Below are 20,048 nucleotides of genomic sequence, written 5' to 3'. Positions count from 1 at the left end.
CTAAAAATGATGCTTTGGTAAGAAAAACAAAGTTCTGATGCTGTGAAACTGTTAACCTCCCTGGCGGTTTATTTATTTTGCCAGGGAGGCTGCAACGTGTTTTTTTTTTAATAAAAAAAAAAATATTTCATGCAGCCAACTGAAAGTTGGCTGCATGAAAGCCCACTAGAGGGCGCTCCTGTTGCGTTCTTTCGATCGCCTCCGGCAATCGAAAGTAACAAGATAGGCCGCAATGAGCGGCCTATCTTGTTTCGCTTTTGTCGTCGCCATGGCGACGAGCGGAGTGACGTCATGGACGTCGGTCGACGTCCTGACGTCAGAGCCGCCCGATCCAGCCTCTAGCGCCGGCCGGAACTGTTTGTTCCGGCTGCGCTGGGCTCGGGCGGCTGGGGGGACCCTCTTTCGCCGCTGCACGCGGCGGATCGCCGCGGAGCGGCGGCGATCGGGCAGCACACGCGGCTGGCAAAGTGCCAGCTGCGTGTGCTGCTTTTTTCAGAATTGAAATCGGCCCAGCAGGGCCTGAGCGGCGACCTCCGGCGGCATACCCCGAGCTCAGCTCGGGATTACCGCCAAGGAGGTTAAAGAAACACTAAGCCTTTTCAGTTTTGCTGAGTACATTTTTAGTCCGGAGGATCACTTTCAGCTCCCTACAGATTTTAACATTCATATTAAGAATTTTTTTAAGCAAAAGGTTAGGGTTAATCATTGTTTAATGAGCTAGGGTAACAATTGGGTCCTGTCCTGTGAAAGAATTATAGAGGTGTTAACATTTAATCAGGTAAAGATTAAGCAGGGCACTATGAGCAGGCAGAGCACAACAATTTTACTGTTACTACCACTTACATCATATTGCGAGTTGCCTAATTAGCACCACCTGCGCTACCTAAGCAATGCAATTGTTGCTAGGAAAATGCATGCTACAACACACCTAACTATTAAACAGGCAACTCGCACTACGCTGTCAGTGGTAATGATAGTAACATTGCTGTGTGCTGCCTGCGCACGGCAATGTTACTGCAGTTAACTGAGTCAGGGCCTAAGTAACATTTTTGTTTAGTAAGATTTAAGAGCAGTTATTTTACAGTGTTTCTATCTCTCTGCCAAAATCATACCACACAGAAATAGCAGGAACATATTCCACCGATCCATCTTTCAGCTTAAATGCTTAATACATAGTAGCAAATGCTCATTTCTGACTCATTGTTAATAGATGCTGTTGCTGTATAATATTACACTGTCTGTTGTTATGTATTCATTAAATAATAATGTCCTTAAATAAGACTATTTAATGTATAAAGTGATGAGAGCACTACATAGCACTATACTAAATAAAAAACAAAACAAAACAAAATAATAATGTTAACCACTTCACCACTGAGGGGTTTTACCCCCTGAGCACCAGAGCAATTTTCACCTTTCAGCGCTCCTTCCATTCATTCGTCTATAACTTTATTATTACTTATCGCAATGAAATGAACTATATCTTGTTTTTTTCGCCACCAATTAGGCTTTCTTTAGGTGGGACATTATGCCAAGAATTATTTTTTTCTAAATGTGTTTTAATGGGAAAATAGGAAAAATGTGGGGAAAAAAATAATTATTTTTCAGTTTTCGGCCATTATAGTTTTTAAATAATGCATGCTACTGTAATTAAAACCCATGAAACGTATTTGCCCTTTTGTCCCGGTTATAAAACCATTTAAATTATGTCCCTATCACAATGTTTGGCGCCAATATTTTATTTGGAAATAAAGGTGCATTTTTTTCAGTTTTGCGTCCATCCCTAATTACAAGCCCATAGTTTATAAAGTAACAGTGTTATACCCTCTTGACATAAATATTTAAAAAGTTCAGTCCCTAAGGTAACTATTTATGTATTTTTTTTAATTGTACATTTTTTATTTTTTTTTTAATTACAAAAAAAAAAAAAATGGGGAATGTGGGAGGTAATGAGTTAATTTTATGTGTAAAAGTCATTTATTTGTATGTGAAAAATGTGTAGGGTGTAGTTTACTATTTGGCCACAAGATGGCCACAGTAACTTTTTGTTTTAATGCGACCTCCAAGCTTCCTTCCGGATGCTTGGAGGAAGTATAATGAGCATGGACACGTGAGTTTTTTCTCACAATGATCGCGCTGCCCATAGGAGAGCAGCTGATCATTGCGGGGCTTAGATCAACGAACGGGAATGGATTTTCCCGTTCATTGATCTCTGGGCGAGCGGGCGGCGGCGGTTTTACTAGCGGCGGGCGGCGTGTTTACGAGCGGGAGCGCGGGCAGCGTCGGGAACGCGGAAAGTACGTGTTTCTCCGTCCCTGGTTTTTAAAGGATGGAAAAAGGGGCGGAGAAATACGTACGCGCGGGGGTAAAGTGGTTAATATGTTGTGTATCTGTTTATGTACAGTATAGACTTTGATTTGTGTTTATAACTGACTTAAGGTGATGGAAAGATAATCCTGGAATATGAAACAATTATGAACTTATCAGCTAAATGGTCATATTGTCGAGCTTGAGAATAATGTCCATGACTCCACTCGAAGTCTTCATCCTCATAGTGAGATATAGGTTAGACTGCTTCCCAGTTAGCTATTTTTTAATTTTTTGCAGCAAATGCTTATTTTAGCCAAACAGATTTTCGCAGATCCTTGGTCTGGTTTTCTTGGTTTATGGCATGGTTATCGTAATGCAACGTAGTAGAAGGATCAACCAGATGTCCTGTCCAGCACTCATGTCTAAAATGAGGAGTTCTGCAAGTATCACTGATGGGCTTCTAGGTTAGTTTGAATCTTAACGTCCGTAATGTTGCATTAGAGTCCACACCACAATGTTCTACAAGTGCATCAGCCTCTTCAGATTAGTTCATTCGACTGCCAATCAGTTCTGATATCATCAGCATCTCTTCACTCCTGAACTGGCTTAAACCAAGATTCTTCAGTCACATGTGATGATCTTATTATTCTTGAGTCGTATTTCACAGTTCTTGAGTTCAATGGCCCTCATGAGTTGCGTGTGGCTTCTGTCATTTGTCATTCTGATGTTGACATACTCTGTTAGCTTTCTACGTTCATGAAATAATCTGTTCCTGGGAAACTTACCATCCAGTGGTAATTCCTCGGCTTCTGCAAATCAAAGGATAAATGCAAAATGAAATCAGAATCAGACTTTATGGCATTTCATACTGCTCTACACAAGGCAAAGGGTCAGGTTGTGCAACTGGAATGGACCTCATGAAATGGAGGGGCCTTTGTTTTTTTCAAATTTTCTTTCACTGTTCTCCGGGATGATGATACCAGAACCTACTCACACCCGACTCCAAAATGGCTCTTCAGTCTCATCTACCAACCGGACAGCAACCTCTGGGGTCTTCGGAAACTCCACTGATGACAGGCCGAAACCTTACATGCAGCCATGCACATACAGCACAGAATTACAGACACATGTAGTATGACACAGACCAACATAGCACAATGTAATTAAATTGTAGATACCATAAATAACATATTATGTATTATTATTGTATTAAACAACTGTCTTGTTGCATAGCCAGGTGAATGTGTAAGTTGTGTAAATTGAGCTAAATATTATTTATGGGCTTATTTAATAAAGCAAAGAAGTAAGAATGTGCAAAAAGTAATAACCTGTAGAAGCCACTTATAGTGTACCTGAGATGAAGGGGAGTAAAGAATTTATATTTACCTGGGGCTTCTTTCACCCTTAATAGTCTGTGTGCTCCTTTGTGCCCATCCAGTCACCTCCATTCTTCCACAGTCAGCCCTGGTAAAGTCCCTGACTGAACTCAGCAACTACTGCGCGGACCCTGGCCGTGTGTCTCCTTGGTCGTGCTCCTGTGGCTGGGAGCATTCTAAGCCTTAACAAACTGCGCAGGGGCATCACACTCCTGGCCACGGGAGTGAGATCAAAGAGGTGAACGGTTGGTGGCCACACATGTGCGGTAGTCACAAGGGCTGACAACGGGAGAGCGGATGGGACGGGATGAATACTGAGGGAGCTGACAGACTACAATGAACTGGCAGAAGCCCCAGGTAAGTATAAATCCTCTTGCTCCCCTCATTACAGGCTTACTTTAAAAATAAGAAGTTATCATTATATGGACCTTGTAGCGAGGAAAAAGTAATGAAAGTAAATTCAGCCCCACGTTCGGCACTGACTTTACATACATTTTACTATAGTGTGATGTCACTCCTTGCCCAGCCCACCTCCCTCTTGTAAGCACATCTTGTTGGTTAGGGGAAGGTGATGGCGCATGTTAACAGGATGTGGGTGGAGCAGGATAGAACTGGCCTGGCCTCTAGATCCAGTTCTCTTTTATCATGCCACCAGTTGGATAGATACAGAATGGGTCCAATGTGTGACTAATTTTACTTTTATTACTTTTTCCTCGCTACCTTTAATACGTTGTAAATGTAAACACTATTAGTTGCTGTAGGTTATTCCAATTCTTGCAGCATTTTTGGTCTTCACCCTGCTTTATAAATAAGCTAGACTGGCATCAGACAATTATTAATAGAATGCAGTAAGACCTAACATCTATCACAATTAGTAATTATTAATAATGACTAATTAATGAGGACTGTAATATTAAATTCTTGGTATGACGGGATTCACAAAATTATATGAAAGACAGATGGGCCAGTTCATTGGTACTGACTAAGGTCAGGATAAAGGTGGCCACTACAATATAATTTGCTGAATGATCATTTACTAATGATTCTTCATATGAATGATTGGAAAGTATCGTTTGGGACCTCTAATGAACAAAAATCTCCTCACCAATCTGATCAGATGAATGAAATTAATCCAATTTTCGAATTGATCCTGTCAATCTGACTGCATTGGCTAGAAGATTTTTTGTCCATTAGTGGTGCCAAACGATAATTTCTGATCGTTCATAAGAAGAATCCTTTGTAAATGATAGTGTGGCAAATTGTACCGTTAGTGGATACTTTAATATGTGGAAAGATACACTCAGGAAATTAGATAAAAGTAGCAATGTACAGTCAGGTCCATAAATATTGGGACATCAACACATTTTTGGCTCTATACACAACCACAATGGATTTGAAATGAACCGAACACAAGGTACTTTAACTGCAGACTGTCCGCTTTCATTTGAGGGTGTTTACATCCAAATCAGGTGAACGGTGTAGCAATTACAACAGTTTGCATATGTGCCTCCCACTTGTAAAGGGATCAAAAGTAATGGGGCAGAATAATAATCATAAATCAAACTTTCACTTTTTAATACTCCATTGCAAATCCTTTGTAGTAGTCAATTACAGCCTGGAGTCTGGAATGCATAGACATCACCAGACTCTGGGTTTCATCCCTGGTGATGCTCTGGCAGGTCTCTATTGCAACTGTCTTCAGTTCCTGCTTGTTCTTGGGGCAATTTCCCTTCAATTTTGTCTTCAGCAAGTGAAATGCATGCTCATTTGGATTCAGGTCAGGTGATTGACTTGGCCATTGCATAACATTCCACTTCTTTCCCTTCAAAAACTCTTTGGTTGCTTTTGCAGTATGCTTTGGTTCATTGTCCATCTGCACTGTGAAGCACCGTCCAATGAGTTCTGAAGCATTTGGCTGAATATGAGCAGATAATATTGCCCAAAGCACTTCTGAATTCATCCTGTTGCTTTTGTCAGCAATCACATCATCAATAAATATAAGAGAACCAGTTTCATTGGCAGCCATATATGCCCACGCCATGACACTATCACCACCATGCTTCAATGATGAGGTGGTATGCTTAGGGTCATGAGCAGTTCCTTTCCTTCTCCATACTCTTCTCTTCTCATCACTCTGGTACAAGTTGATTTTGGTCTCATCTGTCCATAGGATGCTGTTCCAGATCTGTGAAGACTTTTTAAAGAGACTCTGTAACACAATTTTAAGCCTTATTTCTTCTATGCTATAAGTTCCTATACCTGTTCCAATGTGGCCTGTCTTACTGCAGACTTTCCTACTTGCACTGTCTCTGTAATAAATCTTATCTCCTTTCCTCTGTCGTGTCTGTCGGGCTGAGGCTGGAATGTGTGGAATGTGCAGAACTGCTTGTCATTGGCAGAAGCTTTACACACCCCCTCCAAGCTCTGCATGAGTCACACAGTAAGCTAGTTCTCAGTCTATGATACTCTGTTTAGAAACCAGTCTTTTGTTTGTAAACACTGCCTAAAACTGTTCATTACAAACCAGGATTGCAGCAGGGAGTGGCAGAAACAGCACAGAGGGGCACAGGAGAAAATAAGGAATAGAATGGTATGCTTTTTATTGTAAGAATATTAGAGTACAGATTCTCTTTAAGAGTGTTTTCTTCATCAAGGAAAGGATTCTTCTGTCATCCACCACAGTTGTTTTCTGTTGTCATCCGGGTCTTTTGGTGTTGAGAGGCTCACTGGTGCGTTCCTTCTTTTTGAGAATGTTCCAAACAGTTGTTTTGGTCACGCCTAATGTTTTTTCTCTCTCACCAATGCTTTTTTTTTAGTCTAATGATGGCTTGCTTCACTGATAGTGATGGCTCTTTGGATTTCATCTTGAGTGTTGACAGCAACAGATTCCAGTTGCAAATAGCACACTTGAAATGAACTCTGGATCTTTTATCTGCTCATCGTAATTGTGATAATGAGAGAATAACACACACCTGGCCATGGAACAGCTGAGAAGCCAATTATCCCATTACTTTTGCTCCCTTAACAAGTGGGAAGCACATATGCAAACTGTTGTAATTCCTACACCGTTTACCTGATTTGGATGTAAATATCCTCAAATTAAAGCTGACAGTCTGCAGTTAAAGCACATCGTGTCGTTTCATTTCAAATCCATTGTGGTTGTTTATAGATATAAAAATTTTAGAATTGTGTCGAATAAAATTCCAATACCTTATGGACCTGACCGTATGTATACTTCTTTATGGGCTCTTATATGCCAAGGGGAAGATTTTTCAGCTGGTGACATTTATAGAAAATATCCACAGGTTTGTTACCCAGTTTGGCTATACCTGGTGAACTAATGGCTAAACCTACTCTATCAAAATAATAGTAACAAGACATGTATTATTGCACCAACTTTTCTTCTTATCTCATTCATATCCAGTTGGTTGTTGAACAATATTGGGAGTATTTTACACCCTATGCGTGGGTTCAAGATCATCAGATTATAACCTTTTTCAGAAAACTGGCCCAGTTAGGTTTACCTTTATTCACAGTAACAATGAGATGTGTGATTTCTCTAAATAAACACATACGCCTCAATTTACTAAGGGCAGTACAGTAAAATAATTTAGGTCGGTAAAATACTGCATTCGGTATTTTACACTTTTTTTTTTTCCAAATTCACAAAAATTTTCTACATGAGGTAGAAGTTTGGTAATTTACCAAACAAACATGCTTAACCTCTTGCTGACCACTCAATGCCAATTGGCGTGAAAGTGGCGGCAGCCCCAGGACCACTCAACACCGATGGGCGTGAATGGCTAGAGGCGGGGATTGCAGGGATTCGCACGCGCCGATGCGCTCACATCCCCCCGCTGGAATGGCGGTGCTCCGCTTCACCATCAGTCTCTCAGCGGTGATCGGAGACTGTTAGACGTCAAAACTGCCGTCTATTTACTAGGTACAGTACTGGGGACAGCCGTGTGACATGGCTGTCCCCCTGGGGAGACAGGAGTGATCGGTTGTCATAGGCTGATGCCTATGACAACTGATCACGGTGATTGGCTGGTGGGGGGAGGGCGGGCTGGGAAAAAAATATAAACAAAAAGAACATTCATATAAATATTTATAAAAAAAACATAAACATTGGGGGAGTGATAATTGCCCACCAACAGAGAGCTCTGTTGGTGGGGAGAAAAGGGGAGGGGGGAATCACTTGTGTGCTGAGTTGTACGGCCCTGCAGTGAGGCCTTAAAGCTGCAGTGGCCTATTTAGTGAAAATTTGCCTGGTCTTCAGGGGGGTTTAACACTGCGGTCCTTAAGTGGGTAAATTCACTAAGCTCTGCTCGGTAAGTCTCACTTACCAGCTGTGGAGCAGGTCAGTGGTCAGACAGGACTCTGTGTGCATGAGTTTGGGTTTTCTGTCCGGTGCATCCCTTGCTTCCCTTTAGATGTGCTGCAGCCACCAGCGGAGCTATTCTGTATAAGAGTGTACTGTGTGTGAATACATCTAAAGGGATGAAAATCCTTATAAAATGTATTCCTTCCCCTGCTCTGCTGGAGTGAAGTCCTGCCTTCCAGGGTATCGGACCAAATAAGGATGAGAAGCAGGGCTGTGTGGCTCTTCCTATTGGCTGTCTGCTACATCTGTCAATATGTTACTGCATGGACAGTGTGAGTTATCGGCTGGTCAGAGCTGGAAAACATACCGAAAACGTTTGCTTGATTTACTGAATGCGTTAATCTTTGTGAATTGCAACTTCTTGACATTTTTTGAGGTGTTTACTGCACAAGTCAGTAATTTACCTCACTAGTCAGTAATTTTGCTTTTCAGCACGGTAATAGGTTTAGCGACTTGGCATTTGGCGTGGTGATCAGTAAAATCAGCTGTTCTCTGCATTACCGAATGCGGTAATGTTTAGTGAATTGAGGCCATTATGTTTCATTTAGAAACTGTTAAAAAATGCAATTCCCGTGCATCAGCTTTAATACATTTGTTACATTTGCCAAGCTGCGTCATTATGTCATCAGAGAGTATATGATTTCCTTAAACTTCTGCTGTCACTCTACAAAACAATTCTTCTTTCACAAAAGGGTTTCAGAAGCCTCTAACAAAAATGTACACCTGGGGCTTCGAGTCTATTAATTTTCAACACATAATGCAATTTAAAAATAAATAAATAGGATAGCAGCACAAAGAAGCCCGACGGGAGTGTACTCTCATCAAGCATACTCTAAAATACTCCTCTCAAAAATATTAGGATAAATAATATGTATATATGTATATATAGTATGTATATATATATATATATATATATATATATATATATATGACGTATATTTCCTTTTTCAAAGTTAATTAATAATTACATCTTTGTAAAAATTACTTAAAAACCTTGTAGTCAATAGTTATCTCTTTATGGGTCTAATCCAATTCACTTTATCTCCTAATTTTTCTCCTAGGTGATATTTTCCCATCTTATCAATAAAATGCCTTTTAAGTCATCAGCAAGTAAGAAAATACTCCAAATAATGTTGATAGTACTTTATCACCCACTTTTTGGTACTTTTTCAACTACAGAGTGCTGAAAGTTATATTAAAGTGTACCCAAGCCAAAGCTCGAGTACAAAATCAAATACTTACCTATGAAGAGGGAAGCCTCTGGATCTTGAAGAAAAGGTCTGAGCACATTTCCTCGCCACAGCTCCGCCTCCAGTCGGTAGCCTCCTGTGTTGCAGATGCTGACCTTGCAAGGTCAGCATCTACTGCGCCTGCGTGAGAGCCACATGCGATTGCGCTGACATGATCTGGAGTGTACTGCGCAGGCGCAATAGTTCTTCACCTGCACAGAACACTCTAGACCAGTGGTTCCCAACCTTTTCCGGCCCGGGGAACACTTTCTGACCAAATTTTTCTCTGGGGAATGGCGGGGAGGCGGGGTGGGGGGGGAGCGGTTGTTTGCGCGACCTAGTGGACAGTACCGTGCGCAGCAGGCTATGGGGGGGGGCTGGGGTGCGGCTGCATAGCTAGCATAGCTGCCCCAGTGTAGGAGGGAGTTTAGTTGCCTCAGTATAGCTAGTATAGTGCCCCAGTATAGCCAGTATAGTGCCCCCAGTATAGCCAGTATAGTGCCCCAGTATAGCCAGAATAGTGCCCCAGTATAGCCAGAATAGTGCCCCAGTATAGTGCCCCAGTATAGCCAGAATAGTGCCCCAGTATAGCTAGTATAGTGCCCCAGTATAGCTAGTATAGTGCCCCAGTATAGCCAGTATAGTGCCCCCAGTATAGCCAGTATAGTGCCCCCAGTATAGCCAGAATAGTGCCCCAGTATAGCCAGAATAGTGCCCCAGTATAGCCAGAATAGTGCCACAGTATAGCCAGTATAGTGCCCCAGTATAGCTAGTATAGTGCCCCAGTATAGCCAGTATGGGTAGGTGGTGCCCCCCGCCCATCCCCGCTGCTGTTATTACCTTAACAGCTGCCGCTCTCCCCTCTCCAGCGCATGTGTTTATTCAAGGCAAGCAGCGTATCTCCCGGCTGCTCTGTGATGCGACAGGAAGCAGAGCAGCGGCTTCCTGTAGCGGCGATATGTATCGCCGTTACTATGGTAACCGAGCCCTGATTCCTGCGCATCACAGAGCAGCCGGGAGATACGCTGCTTGCCTTAAATAAACACATGCGCTGGAGAGGGGAGAACGGCCGCTGCTAAGGTAATAGCAGCGGCGGCCGCGGGGACGTGCGGGAGGGGGGGGAAGAGGACGGCACACCAAACAACATGCCGCGGCACACTGGTTGAAAAACGCTGCTCTAGACCACATCAGTGCGACCACTATTGGCTCTCGCGCAGGCGCAGACAGTAGATGCCCGTCGGCATCTGCAACAGAGGGGACCCCAGGCCACCAGCGGAGCTGCGGCGAGGGCACAGGACAGCTGACCGGGGCTGGCGGAAGCCCCAGGTAAGTAGATTTTATAAACAAATTTGCTTGCATCTTTCCTCTAATGAGGCTTACCTCGGTGTGATCCAGTCTCCCGTCGCCTAGTGCAGATCCTCCATTGGGGCTATACTCCTCTCCTAGCATTCTTGGAGTCATACCGCGCAAGTATAGCCACGCCTGTGCAGTAAGCTGGAGCCATTCAAGCATGAGCGGCTTCATGCCACTGCACAGGTGTGGCTGTGCTCACGTGGCTGCAGCACTGCCATGCTCATGCCAGCATAAGAACGTGGCCCTGATCAGCAGGTGGGTCCTGGTGAGTTGCGGAGAACTGGAGGGACGCCACATTAGAGTCCACAGATTTCCCGCTCCTTAGGTAAGTATTTGTTTCTGAACTTGAGCTTTGGAAAAGGTTCTCTTTAAACAGAAGTTGAAAAATTATCTCCTAAGAGAAAGCTTAGAAGGAAAAGTTGATTGAATCATGCCCTATGTATTCAGTTTAAACCTTCACTGAAACTCACTTAAAGGGGCACTACATCAGAAAACTGTTACATTTAAAATAAGTGCAAACATATACAAATAAGAAGTACGTTTTTTCCAAAATAAAATGAGCCATAAATTACTTTTCTCCTATGTTGCTGTCACTTACAGTAGGTAGTAGAAATTTCACAGAAGTGACAGGTTTTGCACTAGTCCATCTCTTCATAGGGGATTCTCAGGGATATATTTATTTTCAAAAGCATTAAGTGAATGGCAGTTGCTCTGTCCAACTGCCAAAAACTGTGTAGGGAGCAGGGAAGCTGGCCAGCATTATTGTTTATATCCTTTTTAGGGAATATCTTTATAAAGAATAAAAGCCTTGCTGTGAATCCCCTATGAAGAGATGGACTAGTCCAAAACCTGTCACTTCTGTCAGATTTCTACTGCCTACTGTAAGTGACAGCAACATAGGAGAAAAGTAATTTATGGCTCAATTTACTCTCTGAAAAATGTACTTCTTATTTGTATATATTTGCACATATTTTATATTTTACAGTTTTTCACTGTAGTGCCCCTTTAAGGGCTGCCTGGATCTTTATACTACAACTGAGCTGTGTGGTGTACTTCCCAAATCTTAATATGCTACATTATTCCTTCAAAAGGTTAAGTAAGTGTAATGATCGCTGCTGCAGCAGCTATTACTGGAAGTATTAGTGCTGCAGCTCAGGCAGTTCTGATCTATTTCCATGCAAGTTGCATAGCTTTGTCTGTCTTTCCCTGCTGTCAGCTTGTGACTGATTATCATTCACCTGTGTGGGAATCTGCATGTCTGCTCCCATTGGATGACCTCAGTATAAAGATCTGCTTCCTGCAGGGTTTCCTTGGGTTTTCATAGCTTCAGCTTAAGCCTGCCTTGCTGTCGCTTTAGCCCCCGATCGTGTTTCTTGTTATAAAGATACTTTGCTGGTCTTTGCATCATATATTGGTTCATTGCCAATATATATGCATACCAGCACGTTTATTATTTTCCTTGTATTTGTGTTACGTGATACATCAGTGTCGCTGATGTATACGTACACGAACTGTTTATATCCTGTGTGCAGTTAGTCAGCTTTCCAGCACGTTTTGGTAGGTTGCGCGTACCGTGACCACCCGTGCTGAGGTAGTTACCCTGCTCCTGGTTCTGTTTGTGGATTGCGTTCATCTCTGCGAAGAGATAACGGATCCTTCTGAATCCTGTTCTGTTACCGTTTGTGGATTGCGTTCATCTCTGCGAAGAGATAACGAATCCTTCTGAATCCTGTTCTGTTACTGTTTGTGGATTGCGTTCATCTCTGCGAAGAGATAACGAATCCTTCTGAATCCTGTTCTGTTACCGTTTGTGGATTGCGTTCATCTCTGCAAAGAGATAGCGAATCCTTCTGAGTCCTGTTCCCTGTGTTACTCCATTCCTAGTCAGCGTTCCTGCTTATGTCATATATCGGTTCATTGCCGATATATACATATGTTAGTCAGACGTTACAAATAGTTTCATTGATAGCTGTAATTGTAATACGCTAGGAAAACATACTTATTGTATATTTATCTGTGTTACGTTCATCTATCTTAATCCTGCTATTTTCTGACTATCCTGTCCTGTCTTTGTGAGGCACGCCATCGCCGCATCGCATTGGCTGCCTCATTCCAGTCTGTCTGGTTTTGGACGCTTGCTGTCGCTAAGTAGCCGCTAGCTAGCAAGCGTTCATTCTGACTACCTGTCCTGATCTCCTCAGTTCTGGTTTATGCGCTCAGCGCTACTTTGCGCTGAGACGTTATAACGAAAGCATTGTTTGTGGCTGTCAGATCTGCACTGGCTCTGTGCGCCACAATCTCCTATTGGAGTCAGTCCTCCCCTCCACTATACTAGGGATAGCCTGTTTCCTGGTGCTAGTGTGTGTACCTCCTCCACGCCAGCTCATGCGTTGCATGCTGACTGTGGAGAATACACCACCAAGCCTTACATTATGAAAACCCCATTACCAATCCCCATTGTGGGGGGGATTCCCAGAAAGTATGACACTGTTAATTATGGTTCCTGTTCCTTTAAAAAATTTGAAGAACTTAGCCCTGAAACAGAAAATGAGTTTTTCTCTGAATGTGCCAGGTTCCTGACCAATCCTGATCTCCAAGCGACTCCTGTTTCAACCTGGGCACTCCAACTAAGTTATATTTTGTTTAAAGGGGAATTATTCCAGTGGGCATTTGATGTTCTCAATCATTCCGATTTGAAAGATAGACCGCTGGAATTTCTAGCGTTTGTGATCCATAACTGGTTGCGCATAGATCCATTGCCTTTTCCTCTTAATGAACTCCTGGCAGCAGGCCAATCAGCTGCTCCTTCAATTGCTTGCAAGAATGAGCAGCAAGCAGAAAGTGTTACTGATAATTTTCCTGCAGCTTTGAATAAATCACCAAAAACCGCAAGGTCAAAGGCAAAACGCAAACGTTCTAAGAAACGTGTCCAATCTGCAGAATCATTATCCTTAGCGACTGAGACCTATAATGAGATTCTGCCATTAACAGATAATGAAATGCAATTGTCTTTCAGGGGAGTTAAATGGACTTATGAAACTACTAATGAACTTTCCTCCCTGGCTAGGGAAAATAAAGATTTTTGTTTAAAAGAATTATCTGAGTATGATTATGATGAGATATTACAGAGTATTGAACAAATCAACTTATTTGTGAACCAAGGGAAGTTTGCATACACTACAGTTCAACACTTGCTACAGGTATTGGAAATTCTTAAGAATAAGGAATCTGCCAATCACCTGCTAATTAACCCTATACATGTGCCTGCCACAATCATATCTGCAGACTGTGATCAGCCTAAATGTTTCGCTGTTAAGTATGCATGGGATCCTCCATTCGAGAGGGGAGAGATGGAAGCCCTGGTCTGTGAATGGAAGAATGATTCAAGTTCATTTTGTCAATTTTACAGTGCAAAAAGTGAAATGGTATTGAACGCATGCATTAAGTCAGCCTATAACCTAATAGAGGCTGGTGTGTGTAGGTATGACCGTGTGGCTCCCTTGATTGATGTGTGGGAACTGATTTTGGATGATTTTTATGTGACTCCGAATTCGCAAATTTGGCGTTCTGACCCGCCTGCTTCAGCACCTTTGGCTGATTCAGCAGGTGATTCGGAGCTCTTTTTGTGTGAAATTGAAGTTCCTGCAATTCCACCCTGTACCAGGGATAACTCAGTGTTACTTCCCAGTAAAACAGAAGCCACTGATACATTCTTAACCTTGCCCTGCGCAAATTTCTCAGCAGAGAATCCAGAGGTCCTGCTGACTTCCGAGTCCAGTCTAGCCAGTACTCATGACTCTTCGTTTAGTGAAACAGACACCAGAAAAATCTTGCCTGTCTCTGCAAACACTTCTGCAGAAATTACCTGTGTTAATAAAGTTCAACTCCTGTCTGATCCAGCAGATGCCAGTAGGTGCACTGCATCAGTTTCCGAGTCCCAGCAATCCTGTCTAGTAAACTCAGAACCCCAGCATCTGAATTTTCCAATTTTACAAATGAATGGTGATTCAGATGCGCAAACATTGTGTCTTGATCTTCCTGTTTCTACACCTCGCTCTAGTTTCGTGAATAGCTCAGAGCATCTGCTATGTGAACCTGAAATCGCAGAATTATTACCTTGTTCAGAAAATTTTCCAATAAATTTGCCCTGTACCATGAATTGTGCAGTAGATCTCTCCAATGAAACTCAGAACACAGAATCATTATGCTGTCCAGCAGGTGCTTCCATGGTTTTGCCCTGCAATATGGACTGTTCAGTGATCCTGTCCAGTGAAGCTGTGGTCGCAGAGTCTTATGCTTCACCCAGTACTTTGGATACTTTAAACCCTCTAGCAGAGGAGGCTGAAGCACTGCTTACCTCAGTTGGTGTTGCAGTAATATTCACTTGTCTAGCAGCTGTTTTGGAATTAAAGTCTGCTCTAATAAAACTTGATGAATTTCTGCCCAGCAAAGCAGAAGCCATTGAAATATTGTCCTCGTCAGCAAGTGTGTCAGATACCTTGCCCTGTACACAGTCTGATTTAACCAATGTTGAGTCCCTCTCCAGTGTTGTAACAGCCGAGGAACTCCAGCCCTGTCCTCTGAATGTTTCAGAAGTCTTACCCTGTAACATGGATAATTCTGATTCTCTGGTCAAAATAATAGAAATCTCAGAATTTCAGTCCGGTCTGATGAGTGTTCCTGAAACCCAGCCCTGTATCCTGAAAGATTCTGGTTCTCTGGCCGCTGTGGCAGAGGTTCCAGAGTTCCCTTCCTGTCCAGGGAATTCCTCAGTTTTGCCTAGTCCAGTGGGGGCTGCTGCAATACTGACTTGTTCTGCAGCGCCTCATGAGCTCCAATCCAGTGTATTAAATGAGTCTCTGTCCAGTCCAGAGGTAGTTGTGGAGTCCCTGTCTGGTTCAGTGCATACATCAGAAGATTTGTCCTGTCTTGTTAGTGCCCCTGAATCTGATTTGTTACTGACTTTGCTGGAATCAGCGACATCTAAGTCTGATCCAGCATTCTCGTGTAAAAGTCCAGTAGTTGCGAAGTTTAGTCATGATGATTTTTTTTTGGCCAGTCCTGGTTTTGGTCCTGTCTTGGCTGACCCTGAGGCTCACAGTTCCTTGACATGCCCAGAGGTTTCTCTTGTGCCGGTGTGCCCAGATGTTCTTTGTGTGCCAGAATGCCCAAGTGTGTCTAAGGTGTTAGCGTGCTCTGATGCTTCCTTAGTGGGAACACGTTCTGATATTGCCAGTCTGCCTGCATGCCCAGAGATGGTTCTGGTCCCTGAAAGCCCTGATATTGATGTTTGTCCTTGTGGCCCTGACTCGGGAATTGCCCTAGGTTCCATAGGGGTTCTTGATAGTTCTCCATGTGAGCCTAAGGGGCATTCTGACCTATGGGGATCTCTTTGGAGCTTCAAGGTGTTCTGGGAGGTCTCTGAGAAAACTTGTCCTGGTGCCTTGGACTGGTTCAACAGTGGGTTTTGTGTTGGTAAAGACAGTACCGGTGGGCATTGCAAAGGCTTTGGCGTTTCTGAACTGTTCCTGGAAGGCGGTGGGTATCGCTCAGGGAGTTTCGGAGGGCTTTCTTCTGGAAATCATGGTTCTGATGGGTGTCACACTGGGGCTTGTAGTACTGATGGGCATGGTTCTGTAGGTTCTGGTTCTGATGGGTCCAGTCTTGTGGGGACTGATTCTGGAATTCGGTCTTGCCGGGCTGTCCCGGTCATCATGAATTATCAGTCAGACTGTTTTGTTGGAAATTTCAGTTTTGAAAAGCGTCTGGAATCCACTTTTAAAGGCGGGGGTACTGTAATGATCGCTGCTGCAGCAGCTATTGCTGGAAGTATTAGTGCTGCAGCTCAGGCAGTTCTGATCTATTTCCATGCAAGTTGCATAGCTTTGTCTGTCTTTCCCTGCTGTCAGCTTGTGACTGATTATCATTCACCTGTGTGGGAATCTGCATGTCTGCTCCCATTGGATGACCTCAGTATAAAGATCTGCTTCCTGCAGGGTTTCCTTGGGTTTTCATAGCTTCAGCTTAAGCCTGCCTTGCTGTCGCTTTAGCCCCCGATCGTGTTTCTTGTTATAAAGATACTTTGCTGGTCTTTGCATCATATATTGGTTCATTGCCAATATATATGCATACCAGCACGTTTATTATTTTCCTTGTATTTGTGTTACGTGATACATCAGTGTCGCTGATGTATACGTACACGAACTGTTTATATCCTGTGTGCAGTTAGTCAGCTTTCCAGCACGTTTTGGTAGGTTGCGCGTACCGTGACCACCCGTGCTGAGGTAGTTACCCTGCTCCTGGTTCTGTTTGTGGATTGCGTTCATCTCTGCGAAGAGATAACGGATCCTTCTGAATCCTGTTCTGTTACCGTTTGTGGATTGCGTTCATCTCTGCGAAGAGATAACGAATCCTTCTGAATCCTGTTCTGTTACTGTTTGTGGATTGCGTTCATCTCTGCGAAGAGATAACGAATCCTTCTGAATCCTGTTCTGTTACCGTTTGTGGATTGCGTTCATCTCTGCAAAGAGATAGCGAATCCTTCTGAGTCCTGTTCCCTGTGTTACTCCATTCCTAGTCAGCGTTCCTGCTTATGTCATATATCGGTTCATTGCCGATATATACATATGTTAGTCAGACGTTACAAATAGTTTCATTGATAGCTGTAATTGTAATACGCTAGGAAAACATACTTATTGTATATTTATCTGTGTTACGTTCATCTATCTTAATCCTGCTATTTTCTGACTATCCTGTCCTGTCTTTGTGAGGCACGCCATCGCCGCATCGCATTGGCTGCCTCATTCCAGTCTGTCTGGTTTTGGACGCTTGCTGTCGCTAAGTAGCCGCTAGCTAGCAAGCGTTCATTCTGACTACCTGTCCTGATCTCCTCAGTTCTGGTTTATGCGCTCAGCGCTACTTTGCGCTGAGACGTTATAACGAAAGCATTGTTTGTGGCTGTCAGATCTGCACTGGCTCTGTGCGCCACAATCTCCTATTGGAGTCAGTCCTCCCCTCCACTATACTAGGGATAGCCTGTTTCCTGGTGCTAGTGTGTGTACCTCCTCCACGCCAGCTCATGCGTTGCATGCTGACTGTGGAGAATACACCACCAAGCCTTACAGTAAGCCATTAAAAACATACTTATTGTGAGGCAGGATTCATACTTTTTCAAATTTACATGCAAATTGCAAATGTGTGAAAATTTATTCACTGCACATCTAAGTCAACAGAGAATGGCACTTCTGCTAAAATTCATGATATTGCCTTTGTGCTTTAAAATGTTTCAAAAAAACTTTTATCTTGCAGCATAAATTTGCCCATCGCATGCCAATTCCAATTGACTTTCTTTCACTGCAGTAAAGAAAATTTGCATACGAAAATTTTTCATACAAATGCAAATTTTAATGCAAAAAAAATGCGTGTGAAAAATGTTCCGTTTTTCACAATGGTAAGTGTGAATCCTGCCTGAAAATGATTACTATTTTAATGCCATTAGCTCACCAATTATAACTAAATTTCTGATATTTGCACGGTTTATTCATAGATATTTATTTATAAGTATTATATAAAGACCTTCTTTATATTTGATTTTGCTAATTTTGTTAACTTGGATTTGAAAGGTTTGAACTGCTTAAATGTCTTTAGCACCCATCACAGTCCAACACATTTAAAGGACAACTAAAGTGAGAAGAATATGAAGGCTGCCATATTTATTTACTTTAAGCAATACCAGTTGCCTGGCAGCCCTGCTGATCTGTTTGGCTGCAGTAGTGTCTGAATAACACCAGAAACAAGCATGCGACTAATCTTGTCAGATCTGACAATAATGTCAGAAACACCTGATCTGCAGCATGCTTGTTCATGGTCTATGACTAAAAGTACTAAGAGGCAGAGGTTCAATAGGCTAGCCAGGCAACTGGTATTGATGCTTAAAAGGAAAAAAAAATATAGCAGCCTCCATATCCCTCTTGCTACAGTTGTCCTTTAATACCTTTAGTGAACTGTATTTGCAGATGTTTTATGGCAGACATGAGATTGCCAGTTTTGTGGTCCTATACATCAAGAATTAGGAAGGATGTCTTATAAATGGTTAAATGCACTTACTATGTTGATGGAAACTGTAACAGGCTTAACCCAGTTTAATTGAATGTTCCCTTTATGAAGCCCCTAAATAGCAATTTGAAAACCTATAGAAATTTCTGTGAACTCCAACTATGTTACCGTTTTATTGTATTGAATGCACAATAAGACTGTACACACTGGACGACCACAAAAAGAACATTACATCAATTGTACACACTGGCTGATCAATAACTATAATTACCAACTATGCACACTGACTGACCACGTAAGATGACATAAGACCAAAAAAACAAGCAATTCATATCAATTGACCACAAGATCAAAGATACAATTAGCAAAAATTGACTGATAAAACAAATTATCATCAATATATACAAAGCAGAGACACATGAAACCATGTACAATTGTTTTTCTTAAGGAAAAAAAGAAAACAAAAAATACATGTACAACATGAACATAAACAACAGTACAAACAACAAACTACAAAGTAACGTGATGCACATTCATAGTTACAATGACAACAAGTAAATTACCACAACCAGTTCACATTAACGTTTCAAACATGGTTTATTTGGCATTTAATAACACAAGTGGATAGCTTTATCTACATGAACATGATCTGGTTTTGCTCTTTCACCTCCCCAGCCAACCCCACACCCATACATCACAGGTCCATCAACTACATCGCCAGCCTTTTTCATTTTTGAATCCTCAAACTTTATATAGAAGTGGACAAGCTTACCTTTAGGAGCCTCCTTGGCTTGCGGCTTCGCTGCTGGCTTTGCAGCAGCCTTTTTAGCTGCTGAGGGTAAAAGGGAATATATAGTATTACAATTGTGGCCAATGCTTGACAGATGAAATATTTTTAAAAGAATGAGTACAACTGTTGGATAAGCCTGTTAAATCTATGTACATAAATCAAATTAGAGAGCAATAATTAACAGAGCAATGGAGAAGTTTTGTTTGCTCTTAGCCTGGAAATCACATGTAATGGAACATCTCTTTTACCACATTTATGGTATGTTGGAAACTTTATGAGAAGAAGAGAGTTTAAAGCCATTGCAAACACTTCTATTTCTTTACAAATGCCAAACCCTACAGCTGAAACTAGCTTTGCTCAATAAGGAAAACATGTTTGAAACCTTAATTGTAGGAAAAAATTCACAGTACTTCTGGGCCATACTATCTTCTGGGATGGTAGGTGTGGCTGAGCTACCACCACTCACAATCAAGAAGTAGGGCGTGGCCAAGCTGCTAATCAACTCTAATTTCAGAGAGAAAAGTGATGTGGCCACATGGGGTGGAATAGGT

At 42.3% G+C, this 20,048-nt stretch overlaps 1 protein-coding gene across 4 annotated transcripts in view; it reads right to left on the bottom strand.

Moving 5' to 3' along the window:
- Positions 1-20,048, bottom strand: part of LOC137521657 (myosin-binding protein C, fast-type-like) — a 189,792-nt gene that overhangs the window by 126,607 nt on the left and 43,137 nt on the right. Inside the window, exons 2-3 of one of the 4 annotated variants that reach the window (XM_068241207.1) lie at positions 19,480-19,539; positions 3,096-3,119 (exon numbers count right to left, since the gene is read on the bottom strand). In XM_068241207.1, coding sequence (XP_068097308.1) covers positions 3,096-3,119; positions 19,480-19,539 — 84 coding nt within the window. The remainder of the gene's footprint in view (positions 1-3,095; positions 3,120-19,479; positions 19,540-20,048) is intronic. The other 3 variants (XM_068241208.1, XM_068241209.1, XM_068241210.1) reach the window with 3 other exon arrangements.

Source organism: Hyperolius riggenbachi, chromosome 6 (assembly GCF_040937935.1).
Source record: "Hyperolius riggenbachi isolate aHypRig1 chromosome 6, aHypRig1.pri, whole genome shotgun sequence".
NCBI lineage: Eukaryota > Metazoa > Chordata > Amphibia > Anura > Hyperoliidae > Hyperolius > Hyperolius riggenbachi.
Note: the sequence above shows the minus strand (reverse complement) of the source record. Positions and strands in the feature narration are given on the sequence as shown.